The sequence below is a fragment of the Coregonus clupeaformis genome, chromosome 30 (assembly GCF_020615455.1).
Source record: "Coregonus clupeaformis isolate EN_2021a chromosome 30, ASM2061545v1, whole genome shotgun sequence".
NCBI lineage: Eukaryota > Metazoa > Chordata > Actinopteri > Salmoniformes > Salmonidae > Coregonus > Coregonus clupeaformis.
Genome location: NC_059221.1, coordinates 38,450,281 through 38,463,899, shown reverse-complemented (window position 1 = coordinate 38,463,899; position 13,619 = coordinate 38,450,281). Strand labels below are relative to the sequence as shown.

General features: G+C 43.0%; 2 protein-coding genes across 2 annotated transcripts; one reads left to right on the top strand and one right to left on the bottom strand.

The window, feature by feature from the left end:
• The first annotated feature begins 624 nt into the window (after positions 1–624).
• LOC121546151 (deleted in malignant brain tumors 1 protein) lies at positions 625–5,429 on the top strand. The gene is made up of 7 exons (XM_041857196.2): positions 625–1,283; positions 1,514–1,900; positions 2,167–2,475; positions 2,857–2,973; positions 3,220–3,417; positions 4,056–4,211; positions 4,570–5,429. Exons 1-7 carry the CDS (start codon positions 1,247–1,249, stop codon positions 4,608–4,610), a joined length of 1,245 nt encoding a protein of 414 aa, XP_041713130.1. The 5' UTR covers positions 625–1,246; the 3' UTR covers positions 4,611–5,429.
• Positions 5,430–6,739: 1,310 nt separating this feature from the next.
• On the bottom strand, positions 6,740–13,619 carry LOC121546150 (lamina-associated polypeptide 2). The gene is made up of 6 exons (XM_041857195.2): positions 13,393–13,619; positions 11,566–11,670; positions 11,413–11,447; positions 11,215–11,297; positions 11,040–11,096; positions 6,740–8,003 (listed from the first exon to the last, which is right to left on the bottom strand). The coding sequence occupies exons 1-6, from the start codon at positions 13,472–13,474 to the stop codon at positions 7,775–7,777; spliced, it is 591 nt and encodes a 196-aa protein (XP_041713129.1). The 5' UTR covers positions 13,475–13,619; the 3' UTR covers positions 6,740–7,774.

Sequence of the window (13,619 nt, the reverse complement as noted above, 5' to 3'; positions counted from 1 at the left end):
AAGGGAAAATTAATTAACATAAATAAGGGTTGTATTTACAATGGTGTTTGTTCTTCACTGGATGCCCTTTTCTTGTGTGGCAACAGGTCACAAATCTTGCTGCTGTGATGGCACACTGTGGTATTATCAAAATTGGATTTGTTTTCAAATTATTTGTGGGTCTGTGTAATCTGAGAGAAAAATGTGTCTCTAATATGTTCATATATTTGGCAGGAAGTTAGGAAGTGCAGCTCAGTTTCCACCTCATTTTGTGGGCAGTGTGCACATAGCCCATCTTCTCTTGAGAGCCAGGTCTGCCTATGGCGGCCTCTCTCAAAAGCAAGGCTATGCTCGCTGGCTGGCTGATGGCTGGCTCACTGAGTCACTCTGTACAAAGTCGAAGTTTTCCTTAATTTTGGGTCAGTCACTGTGTACTTACTCTCTGTTTAGGGCCAAATAGCATTCCAGTTTGCTCCGTTTTTTGGGTAATTATTTCCAATGTGTCAAGTAATTGTTTGTTTTCTCATGCTTTAATTGTGTTGCTGTCCTGGGGCTCTGTTTGTGTTAGTGAACAGAGCCCCAGGACCACCTTGCTTAGGGGACTCTTCTCCAGGTTCATCTCTCTGTAGGTGATGGCTTTGTTATGGAAGGTTTGGGACTCTCTGATGACGTAAATGCAACGCGTCACGGTTATGTTTCTAGCTAGTTTTCGTAAACAAAAAAAATATTCGAAAGGATTAAGCGAAACCATTGAAGTGAATATATATCGATGATAAAGAAAACTGTATCTATAATGTTGAGTATTAATGTTAGCTACAGTGTTATGCCATCCACCCCATCATTAGCTAGCTAGATTAACTATATGCTAGCTAACTTGCAGGCTAATGTGAAGGCTAGCTAGCTCGTTTTTAACAAAAATCTTCGCGTTCTCTCAAAAAAGTTTGATATTGAAGGAAGATTCATATTAAACGACAGGGAGTAGTGTTCTCCGTTTAAAATGTTTACATGTTTGATATCCGTTATTAAATATGAAAAGAAGGACCGCGACGGACTAACCACGAATGAAGGAATGTAGCTAGCTAGCTAACGTTAGCTGGCTGGCGCTAGTAGGTGAGCTGTAGGTTGATTTGTTAACCAGCAAGCTATAGTGGTGTCAAGTTGAAGGACTCCACTGTCCGGTGCATTTTGAGTAGTCTGTTCCCCCGAAGATCGCATCGAGCTAACGTCAGCATCATCTCTCGATTTGCGGTCAAATGTAACTTTGACAATGATGCTGAAGATTCTCCACGTCCTTTCTACGCTAGGTCAGAGATTATTTTATGTTTTTGCTGTGTGCCTGATGAATATTTGATGTAATTAGTTCATTCTAGAACTAGCTTAGTATTTCAATGTGATCTTTGATGTGATGAGCAAGTGTCCTAACCTTGAGTGTAAAGGTACCGCTTTGTACTGTAGCAATGACTCTACAGTATCTTCATGATTATAGATCAAATGTACTGTTTTCCTCTCTCTTCCTCATGCTGTTCCCATACAGGCTGTGCTCTTGTTACTTGGAATGGAGTCAATGCAGACGGTGAATCGCTCAAAATGATACACTCTGCAGATGGCGTGTCGTTCATCCGGCTAGTCAATGGGGACAGTGAGTGTTCGGGGCGTGTGGAGGTACTCCAGAGGAACCAGTGGGGGACGGTGTGTGACCACGGCTGGGACCTGAGGGAGGCTGACGTGGTGTGCCTGGAGCTGGGCTGTGGGCTGGCCGAGAACGCTCTCCGTGGAGCTGCGTTTGGCAGGGGCACCGGAAAGATCTGGCTGAGGAACGTCCAGTGCTCTGGCCACGAGGCGAGCCTGACGCGATGTCCCAGGGTCCTCCACAGTTACCTCACCTGCACTCATGATAATGACGCTGGGGTCAAATGCTCAGGTGAGACTGAGGCCCAGGAGGATAGCCTAGTACCAAACGGTTTAAACAGATCCCCAGGCGACAGGAGGCAAGGACACCTCCTATACTAGTGAGGATTTGTTATGGGACAGAAAACATTTCCATGTTGGAATACATATGAACAATGGTAACGGTTAACAATTGATAATATACGTGTGGTGTGATTGTGTTTTTTGTTGTTGTTGAGACAATGTATGTGGCTAGGAACTATCCCTAATGGGTATATAACATACCGTTGTCCCTGACAGGTACACTGTTGACGCCCACCCTGTCCCTGCTCTCCCCTCACACTGTCTTCTCTGCCGGGGAGACGGTTCGCTTCGGCTGTACTGTGCTACTGGGCCACCACCTGAATGACTTCCACCTGTATAAGAGGGGCATAGCCACCCCGTTGGTGACTCAGAGGGTGGACTCTGCCCAGACCAGGGTGGAGCTGACTCTGTCAGACCTGGAGACGACCCACCAGGGCAGCTACAGCTGTCTGTACAGGATCAAGGGCAGCTCTCCCTCCTCCCTGCTCAGCTCTCCACCCAGCAACTCTATCAACATCACTGTGGGTGAGTCATCTAGGGGCCTGTTCAGTTAGTAAGACACAAAATGGAAGAAAACAAAAGTGATTTGCTACCGGTATGCTCTAACGTTCAGTTGGGCACACCATAGCAAAATGTTTTGCAACATAAAAGGGTGTTTTTATTGGACAGGTTTGGGACAGATAATAGTACCTCCTCGTTTCACTCCATTTCAAACATGTTCTCCTTCCTGAACACTTCACTCTCATCTTCTATCATTTTGGTTTTGTCTTGAGGTCCAGACATCTTTTCCAGAAAAAAAAAAAACTTGTTTTGTCATTTGGATCTATCCTGTAACTCAATGACAGTCAAATTGATCCCCAACCCCCCCCGTCCCCCCGTCCCCCCGTCTCCCTCCCATCTCTCCAGTGGAGCTGCACACCCCTCAGCACTGGTACAACACGTCCATCGAGGCTCCCACAGGCTCTGTCATCAAAGGCCACAGCTTCACCATCACCTGCTCCGCCGAGCAGCAGTACCCTGGAGGTAGCTTGATTGATTTATTGGGATTCATTTTACAATTTAAGAAAATACTAATTGGGCTGGTTTCTTGGACAGATTGTACCTAGTCCTGGACTAAAAAGTAATTTCAATTGAGATTCTCCAGTCAGCAAGCTTTTTAGTCTAGGGCTAAGCTGTGTACAGGAAACCTGTCCATAGAGCCAATAACAAGCAGTACATAGCTACAGTTAAAAAACGATCAAGTCATATTATCTTATTTTCCTTACTAAGGGTCTTTCCAGCTGCGTCTGATCCGTTCCAACGGCACGGTGCGCCAGTCGCTGCCCGCCCTCTCTCCCTCCGTCACCTTCACCTTCTCAAACGCACAGCGCTCCAACGAGGGCTACTATTACTGCCTCTACAGGGTCCAGCTGGGCAGGAGAACCTTCGTGTCCCGGGAGAGCCAACCGCTCCCCATCTCCATCAGAGGTGAGGGCATGCTACTCGGCATCTAAGGCAGTAGCCTGGTCCCCAGATGTGTTTGTGCTGTATGGCCTACTCCTATGGTTGTTGAGTTGCCGAGACAACACAAACATATCTGGGACCAGGCTACTAGGGCACCACAATGCCTCAGGCCTCGTGGATTGGATCGATTTAGAACTGTTATCTGAATGTATTTTCTTTTGTTGTTGTCATGGATTATCACATTCTTCAATTCTAATGCAAAGAAACAAACACTGAGATGATCATACAAATAGATTGTCTAGTGTTGTAATGAATGATACGATATACACTCTAATGTAAACTGTTTATTTTCCATTTTCATATATAATGACTGGTTGTGGCTATAAATTTACATTTACATTTTAGTCATTTAGCAGATGCTCTGATCCAGAGCGACTTACAGTTAGTGAATGCATACATTTTCATACTGGCCCCCCCGTGGGAAACGAACCCACAACCCCTGGCGTTGCAAGCGCCATGCTCTACCAATATTCATGTTTGTTTGTTGTACATCGTTGGTTGCGTCCACCCCCTCAGACCTGGAAGATATCAACCGTAATATAAAACATTGATCACTTCTCATATTGTCTGTCTGTCCATCTGGGTTGTGTCCTCCTCATCAGACCCAGACCCAGTGTTGAGCCCTATGGTGATCAGCTGGCTGGCGTCTGCTCTGACCTTCCTCGTGGCTGTCCTCATCATCATCATCATCGTTGTTGCCAGAGTGCTCTGCAAGAGACAGAAGAAACCCTCGGAGCTAGAGAGAGAGACCAGAACCTGTGAGTCCTTGTCTTGTATAATTCCCTTCCCACTCCTAGCTTTAGCCTAGAATCCAGGTTGGGGTGAGTTCCATTTCCATTCCAGTCAATTCAGAAAGTAAAACCAATTCCACATTTTCCTAATTGAAAGGTATTGAAGAGAATAGGAATTGTATTGTTCTTCCTGAATTTAAATGGAATTGACCCTAACCCTGCTGGAATCCAAACTGATATGCTCAGAAACAATGGTGAAACAGTGCATATCAGTTTGGATTCCTGGCTATCTTCGCTTACCACTGTCAAGATAATTTAGAAGAATCATCCTGTAAAACCATGAACACACTGACAAGGCCATTTACATGTCTGATTTGACCAACAGGTGTGGACAACACATACGTTGCCTTAGCAATAAAATTGTGAGATGGGAAGATGGTGTATATTTGGAGGAGGACCATTAAGATGGAACCCTCGACGCAGACATTCCTGAGCTGACAACCTTCCTCAGGGATGGGTCGGGAGCACAGACATTCCTGAGCTGACAACCTTCCTCAGGGATGGGTCGGGAGCACAGACATTCCTGAGCTGACAACCTTCCTCAGGGATGGTTCGGGAGCACAGACATTCCTGAGCTGACAACCTTCCTCAGGGATGGATCGGGAGCACAGACTTTCCTGAGCTGACAACCTTCCTCAGGGATGGGTCGGGAGCACAGACATTCCTGAGCTGACAACCTTCCTCAGGGATGGGTCGGGAGCACAGACAGAGATGGAGACGACACAAGACAAGTACCAAAGCACTATACAGGAGCCAGAGACACGACATGCCTCAGTCTCTCACCAGCTACTAGAACCTGGTAGAATCCTGCATTAGAACATGACAACAGCACTTGTAGGTAGAATAATTGTTAAGCCATCATCTACATACCAGGCACACTGTAATAAACACTACAATCAACTATAAAAGGACTGACCCTTTTGGACACGTTGGCCTCTCTGGACCAGTTCTTATGCCAAGATCAGTTACAACTGACAATTATGGACATGAAATAGAGCAGTGTGTTCCAATGATTGAAAGTGTTTAAAGATCCAATGCAGCTGTTTTTTTTTTTTTATCTCTATATCAAATAATTTCTGGGAAACAATTAAGTTACCTTACTGGGATTGATTTCAAATAAAATGGTCAAAAAGAAACAAAAATAGCTTCTTGGCAAAGAACAATTTCTCAAGCAATAATTTTGCTAGGACTGTCTGGGAGTGGTCTGAGTGGGGAAAACTGAAAATGAGTTGTTATTGGCAGAGAGGTTTGGAACTCTTTCTTATTGGTCTATTAACTAATTTACCGCCTGGTGAGGTCACCAGGCAGGTCAAATCTCCAACCCACCAAAACAGGCTGAAATTTCAGGTGGTATTTTCCAACAGCTCTTACACTAAAAGGGTATTATCATTTTCACAATTTCACAGTATTATTCCAACCTCATAGTGTGGAAATATATATAAAACACAGGAAAATCACGTGTTTGACTGCACTGGGCCTTTAAATGATGGTCGAATAAGACTGACGGTCAATTGAAAACTATTTCACGATTGACGTCAACAAGAGAACAGTGGACACTTGTTGGACTGAAGAAAGATTCACTTAGGCTTGGCAGCTCCACTCCTGATTTGTGGAGTAGTTTGATAGCCTGGTCTACGATCTGTTTGTGCTGTCTTGCCGCTGTTGGTGAGACAATGACGACAGACGGCACAAACAGATCTGGGACCAAGCTAGGAGTTTGATACTGGTACTAAGCCTGAAAGTTTGACTGTGAAACTCATCATTTAGTTCTCTTCAGGTTTGTTGTTAATATGTTGTGTTTTTACACTATTAGTTTAATTCATTTTTTATTTTATTTATTACAAGACAGCACTGTAAATTAACGGGACGCTACATCAAGGATCATGAATTCTTGCTTTTATAGATAGCGATCCACGGTTAGAGAAATGTCTAGTAATGTTGCAGTAGAGGTGACCCTAACGACCGTAGTTGGCAAGGCAGCACTAACAGATCCGGGACCATCTTGCTGATTGTTGTGATGTAGCCTCGGAAGCTCAGGCTTCGCTCGATCTGCAAGGATGACTTTGCGAGGCAAGTTGTTGATGTCCATCTCAGTTAGAGACTAGTTAAGGTCCATCTCCAATAGAGACTAGTACACCCTCTGTAGTATCTAGAATCTATGGGTTTTTACATTTCACTCGGCAATGAACGACCACATTCACCGATATCACTAAGTTCTATTCACTGTGTGTAGCTGGGAACAAATTACAAAATAATGCATTACGTTCTGTTATCACAGGTTTTTTAATCTTCTACTAACCCCTAATTCAAGTTAAATAAAGAAATGGCAAACCATTTTTGATTATAAAAACATTTATTTTAAAGTTGGAGAATCATAGGAATTACTCAGTGGCTGGATACAAAATATCTGAACAGTCAGAAATATCTATGTAAACAGTTACTGTCCTGCTGAGAAGTATTTTCACCTGTAGACTGAGTGCATGTCCGAAATGGCATCCTATTGGCTATAGAGGAATAGTGTGCCATTTTCCTATTGGCTATAGAGGAATAGTGTGCCATTTTCCTATTGGCTATAGAGGAATAGTGTGCCATATGGGATGCTTTATAAACATTGTGTGACCAAAGTGATCTCTGATAAAACAGTGTCTGGAAACGTTAAGAAAGTGAGTATTACAAATGATACTGGAGGTGTAGAAACATTTAAAAAAAAAAAAAAAAAAAGCAGGAAGCAGTGGCATGTATTATGGTGAAGTCAGGAGTAACACCAGAACATCTAACAAAACCACAACTCACATTACACACCAAACATTTAAAAATGACAATACACCGACCACAGCAATTGCATTTCTATAAATGTATATGGATAGAATCATTAACAGTTCAAAATGCTAAGGCACTTCATTTAGAATTTTAATGTCATTACCAAGTCATACCAAATAGCCAGTACCAAGTCATACCAAATAGCCAGTACCAAGTCATACCAAATAGCCAGTACCAAATCGTAGTATTTCTGATTGATATATAGTATTTGGTAAATGCATTTACTGTGGGCATTATACATTTGTGAAGATGATCAAGATAGTACTGTGAGTAAAAAAGTGGCATCACTATTACCCATAGTAGAAGCATCCTATTTTGGTAAGGTAGTTGTATGATAAAACACAATACTATACATCACCATCTAGTAACTACATAGGAGTTGGGATGGAAGGAAACGTTAATCGCTTTCCTTTCACCAATAGTAAAGTTACCAGCACCCAATGTCAGTCACCTTATATAAAGAACACACAAAAATAGTTAAAAGAATGGCAGGCATGGGATGTGCCATAATATATTCGTAAAATATTTAAAAACTTTGTCGTATTCATTAGGACACACGTAGTGAAACATTTAAAAACAAAATTGTTCAAATGGAAAACGATTGATTCTTACAGGACAAGTTCAAATAGTACTTCCCCCATCTTGGACCGTTTACTTCCGTTTCTTGCCTAATGAACACGTCCCAGATTTACATTTATCTGTACATTTGATCATTGGATTCTGTTAAAGGGGCTACTCTCTGCGGACTCCATGCTAGTGAATAAGAAGTAGAGGAAGCCAGCTACAATCAGGAAGACCAGGAACTGGATCCAGAGAGGGATCAGTCTCCCAGAGCTCGCTTTTCTTTCCGCCTTCACAACGCCACCTCCAGGCTTCACCACAGGCGTTGGTTTGGAGTAGGACGAGGAGGAGGATGACGGTGTGTTGTAGACATGGGGCCTGAAAACAGGGGGGGATTTAGCCTCAAACATGACTACATTCAGGTATGTGATCAGGACAACATAGAAAAGCAGGCTCTTAGCTTGGGAATAGGTCTGTTTTTATACAGAGCCTTCCGAAAGTATTCATATCCCTTGACTTATTCCACATTTGTTGTTTTACAGCCTGAATTCAAAATTGATTAAATTGGTTCTTTTTCTCACCCATCTACACACAATACCCAAGAATAGTATGATATAAAAAAATAAAAAAATAAGTGCACACATTTTTTTGAAAATGAAATACAGAAATCTAATTTACGTAAGTATTCACACCCCTGAGTCAATACATGTTAGAATCACATTTGGCAGTGATTACAGCTGTGAGGCTTTCTGGGTAAGTCTAAGAGCTTTGCACACCTGGATTGTAAAAAAATTTGCACACTTTTTACAATTCTTCAAGCTCTGTGAAGTTGGTAGTTGATCATCGCTAGACCGCCATTTATGTCTTGCCATAGATTTTCAAGCCGATTTTATGTCAAAACTGTAACTAGGCCTCTCAGGAACATTCAATGTCATCTTGGTAAGCAACTCCAGTGTATATTTGGCCTTGTGTTTTAGGTTATTGTCCCGCTGAAAGGTGAATTTGTCTCCCAGTGTCTGTTGGAAAGCAGACTGAACCACGTTTTCCTCTAGGATTTTGCCCGTGCTTAGCTCTATTCTGTTTCTTTTTATCCTAAAAAACTCCCTAGTCCTTGCCGATGACAAGCATACCCATAACATGACGCAGCCACCACCAAGCTTGAAAATATGAAGTGGTACTCTGATGAGTTGGATTTGCCCCAAACATAACACTTTGTATTCAGGACATAAAGTTAATTTCTTTGGCACCTTGTTTGCAGTTTTACTTCAGTGGCTTGTTGCAAACAGGTTTGCATGTTTTGGAATATTTGTATTCTGTACAGGCTTCCTTCTTTTCACTCTGTCATTTAGGTTAGGTGCCCTTCTTTGCGAGGCATTGGAAAACCTCCCTGGTCTTTGTGGTTGAATCTGTTTGAAATTCACTGCTCGACTGAGGAACCTTACAGATAATTGTATGTGTGGGGTACAGAGATGAGGTAGTCATTCAAAATAATGTTAAAACACTATTGCACACACAGTGAGTCCATGCAACTTATGTGGCTTGTTAAACACATTTTTACTCCTGAACGTATTTAGGCTTGCCATAACAAAGGGGTTGAATAAATATTGACTTAAGACATTTCAGCTTTTCATTTTTAATTAATTTGTAAACATTTCTACAAACATAATTCCACTTTGACATTATGGGGTATTGTGTGTAGGCCAGTGACAACGTCTCCATTGAATCCATTTAAAATTTAGGCTGTAAAAAGTCAAGGGGTGGGAATACTTTCTGCAAAACTCAGCAAAAAAAGAAACGTCCTCTCACTGTCAACTGCGTTTATTTTCAGCAAACTTAACGTGTAAATATTTGCATGAACATAACAAGATTCAACAACTGCGACACAAACTGAACAAGTTCCACAGACATGTGACTAACACAAATTGAATAATGTGTCCCTGAACAATGGGGGGGTCAAAATCAAAAGTAACAGTCAGTATCTGGTGTGGCCACCAGCTGCATTAAGTACTGCAGTGCATCTCCTCCTCATGGACCGCACCAGATTTGCCAGTTCTTGCTGTGAGATGTTACCCCACTCTTCCACTAAAGCACCTGCAAGTTCCCAGACATTTCTTGGGGGAATGGCCCTAGCCCTCACCCTTCCGATCCAACAGGTCCCAGACGTGCTCAATGGGATTGAGATCCGGCCTCTTCGCTGGCCATGGCAGAACACTGACATTCCTGTCTTGCAGGAAATCACGCACAGAACGAGCAGTATGGCTGGTGGCATTGTCATGCTGGAGGGTCATGTCAGGATGAGCCTGCAGGAAGGGTACCACATGAGGGAGGAGGATGTCTTCCCTGTAACGCACAGCGTTGAGATTGCCTGCAATGACAACAAGCTCAGTCCGATGATGCTGTGACACACCGCCCCAGACCATGACGGACCCTCCACCTCCAAAATCGATCCCGCTCCAGAGTACAGGCCTCGGTGTAACGTTCATTCCTTCGACGATAAACGCGAATCCGACCATCACCCCTGGCGAGACAAAACCGTGACCTGTCAGTGAAGAGCACTTTTTGCCAGTCCTGTCTGGTCCAGCAACGGTGGGTATGTGCCCATAGGCGACATTGTTGCCGGTGATGTCTGGTGAGGACCTGCCTTACACCAGGCCTACAAGCCCTCAGTCCAGCCTCTCTCAGCCTATTGTGGACAGTCTGAGCGCTGATGGAGGGATTGTGCGTTCCTGGTGTAACTCGGGCAGTTGTTGTTGCCATCCTGTACCTGTCCCGCAGGTGTGATGTTCGGATGTACCGATCCTGTGCAGGTGTTGTTACACGTGGTCTGCCACTGCGAGGACGATCAGCTGTCCGTCCTGTCTCCCTGTAGCGCTGTCTTAGGCGTCTCACAGTACGGACATTGCAATTTATTGCCCTGGCCACATCTGCAGTCCTCATACCTCCTTGCAGCATGCCTAAGGCACGGTCACGCAGATGAGCAGGGACCCTGGGCATCTTTCTTTTGGCTTTTTTCAGAGTCAGTAGAAAGGCCTCTTTAGTGTCTGTAAGCTGTTCGTGTCTTAATGACCGTTCCACAGGTGCATGTTCATTAATTGTTTATGGTTCATTGAACAAGCATGGGAAACAGTGTTTAAACCCTTTACAATTAAGATCTGTGAAGTTATTTGGATTTTTACAAAGTTTCTTTTTTTGCTGAGTTTATATGAATGGAGGATAAATGTCAGAGAAGCAGGAATCACATCTCTGAACATCAGCCTGGTTTCAGATCTGTTTGTGCTGCATTGCCAGCTCGTATGGTTGTTTTCGGCATGATAATGACCATAGGACTTGGCAAGACCGCAACAGATCTAGGACCAGGCTATGAAAACATGTATTATACATAAACAATGTGAAATCTGTCTAAACAAGACTCACTCATCAACGTACTGTCTTCCGCTGCTGTACTCTGGCCTTGATCTTGAATAGAGTTTCCTGCAAAGGAGAGAGAGAAAAAAATGTTTTATTGGTCCACTTTAAATCAACTGACCACACAAACACTGGATAACATCACAACACTTCCTAATGCAAAGCAATCCGTAAACAAACATACTCATCCACCAAGTCCCTGTCACTGTACTCTGGTCTTGACCTCATGTAGGGTTCCCCATCTCCAGAAGGCCACTCACTTCTAACCTGCAAATATGAGAAACAGAAGAATATTGATGGTAAGACATTCTCCGTCTACAAAAGGACATGTTGTAGAAGCCAACTGCGAACAAATCAATCAACCCCATGGTTGGATACTTACTGGTGTCCGATAGTTAACGTAGCTGACTTCTTCCCCTGAAATGAAGAAAATAAGTAAACCAACATTCCTGATTCCCGCTTTAGTTCAGTCTAATGGTTAGATGTATTGCCTGTGTATTAATTAGCCTTGTGTTAGCATGCATGTCTAACTCACGCTCCTCTCTGTAGAAGGTTCTGTCTGGGGATGGTTTAGTCACGGTGACCTTGTCTTTGGCCATGGCCTCTTTCAGCTTCTTCTCATACAGGTGTCTTGTAGACTCTCCAAAATGCAGAAATGTTAGATGTGGCTCAGTAACGCAATTAAACCATAGTTACATGACTATTAGAATATCATCAGTATATTTGAGACTGGTCATAGAAATGTAGTCTATTAGGCAGGCCTACTCAGTAGACTAGGAATTTGTAGCGAAGTGAGCTAGCTAACGTTAGCTAAACTAAACTTACCCAGCCCATGTGTTGTAACGTTAAAAACATAGGCTGGCCTAGACGACTAAACTCAACTCCACGATTAACGACGGCGTTCCGCGGCAACTAGCATGGGAGGACTGGAGCTCCGACATTACATAAAATGATTTTTATTTTTTTATTTTTTTTACTACGTATTATTTTATTTTAAATGACGCCGGAGCTCCAGTCCGCCCACACTAGTAAACGCTCAACTCCATAGTAAATCGTTGAGTCTAGTCGGCTAGGGTTGGGTAAATGTAGTTATACAACGGGTGTCTAATCCTGGATGCTGATTGGTTAAAAGCGCATTCCAGCCGGTGGCTATTCCACAAGTTACCACCGGTTAAATCTATGACGTTAAAATGCCTATTTACTCCGTTCCATCTGATTGCGCAATCCACTGTCTCATCAGCCCAGGCAGGGAAATTATAAACTTGATCTCCACTATAAAAAGCATTAGACATTATTTCATTTATTTTAGACTAACATTTAGTTTTTATCAGCGGAGATTTGTATAAACCTTAGTTTCTGTCTCTCCCACATTTGCAACATTGTTTCAATATTCAAATTCGATCTCCAACTGCCCCATAGTAACGAATGAACGAGTCGGGGTCGGGACGAGAGAGAGGCAGGCAGCGGTTCTCAGCCAGTCGAAATCATGAATCAGCTGGCATCATTTTTATGGATATATACAAAGAAATGTCAATTGAAAAAAAGGGAAAACGAAAGTAAGCTAGTTTTAAATCTTTCCAGCTTCAGTTTGAAGTGATTGCGTTAGCTGTGTTGTTGGCTAGCTCCTCTGAACAACAGTGTCCTGACGAGTGAGCACATTTTCTACGCCAGGCGAAATCGCGCCTCATCAGCTCATTGTTATGGATGTATCTAAATAAATGTCACTAGAAAACAGCTTAAACAAATGCAGCTACTGTTGTTATTCTGGCTGCCCTTTTTGACGTGACCGTATTATGTTCCATTGACATACTGGCTGGCAACGTTCTTATCACTTGCGAACTAGCAAACTACGGCTAACTTACAGACTGCAGGCCAGTATAGAACCAAAAGACTGAACGACTGGTTCGCGTCCATAGATACAGAACCAAAAGACTGAACGACTGGGTCGCGTCCATAGATACAGAACCAAAAGACTGAACGACTGGGTCGCGTCCATAGATACAGAACCAAAAAGACTGAACGACTGGGTCGCGTCTCTGGCAACCGAACCAATAGAAAGAACGACCAGCCGGCTTGGGTATCAACACTAGATTTGTTTCGGGACTTGTGGAAGGATGAAATAGTGTGAATAAATTCATCAAAATAACGTTTTTAATGAAAATGTCAATCATTATTTGAATATGTTGGTAACCCGTTGTATAAAAGTGATAATGCCCTCGAAGCCGGTGTTTGAAGGATATATTGGATATATTAGGTAACAACACCCGTGCCAATATATCCTCCAAACACAGGCTTCTCGGGCATTATCACTTAACGTTAACTAGCTAACGTTAGCTAATTCAAAAAGCAAAGCATGACTTACCAACGACAGGCCCGTGCTTAATTCCATACCCATCCAGCAGTTCCCTGATTTCTTGATCAGACTTAATTCTCATTGTGGTCATATTGTCGGCGATATATTTGTAGCTACTCTGATTGAAACAGAAAATTACTCGTGTTGACTAACAGTTACAGTTTAATTTCCAAAAATCAACGTTCTGTCGCCACACACTTCCACACAACATTCCTATTTTGTTTCCGGTATATTCA

Excerpts from the sequence above, each read along its gene's own strand:
- LOC121546150 (XM_041857195.2), bottom strand. The coding sequence starts at position 13,474 with ATGACCACAATGAGAATTAAGTCTGATCAAGAAATCAGGGAACTGCTG. Across the intron at positions 11,298-11,412 it reads ACGTTAACTATCGGACACCA|GTTAGAAGTGAGTGGCCTTC; the intron begins GTAAGTATCCAA and ends TCATATTTGCAG. Across the intron at positions 11,097-11,214 it reads GACAGGGACTTGGTGGATGA|GAAACTCTATTCAAGATCAA; the intron begins GTATGTTTGTTT and ends TCTCCTTTGCAG.
- LOC121546151 (XM_041857196.2), top strand. The coding sequence starts at position 1,247 with ATGATGCTGAAGATTCTCCACGTCCTTTCTACGCTAG. Across the intron at positions 2,476-2,856 it reads CTCTATCAACATCACTGTGG|TGGAGCTGCACACCCCTCAG; the intron begins GTGAGTCATCTA and ends CCATCTCTCCAG. Across the intron at positions 2,974-3,219 it reads CGAGCAGCAGTACCCTGGAG|GGTCTTTCCAGCTGCGTCTG; the intron begins GTAGCTTGATTG and ends TTCCTTACTAAG.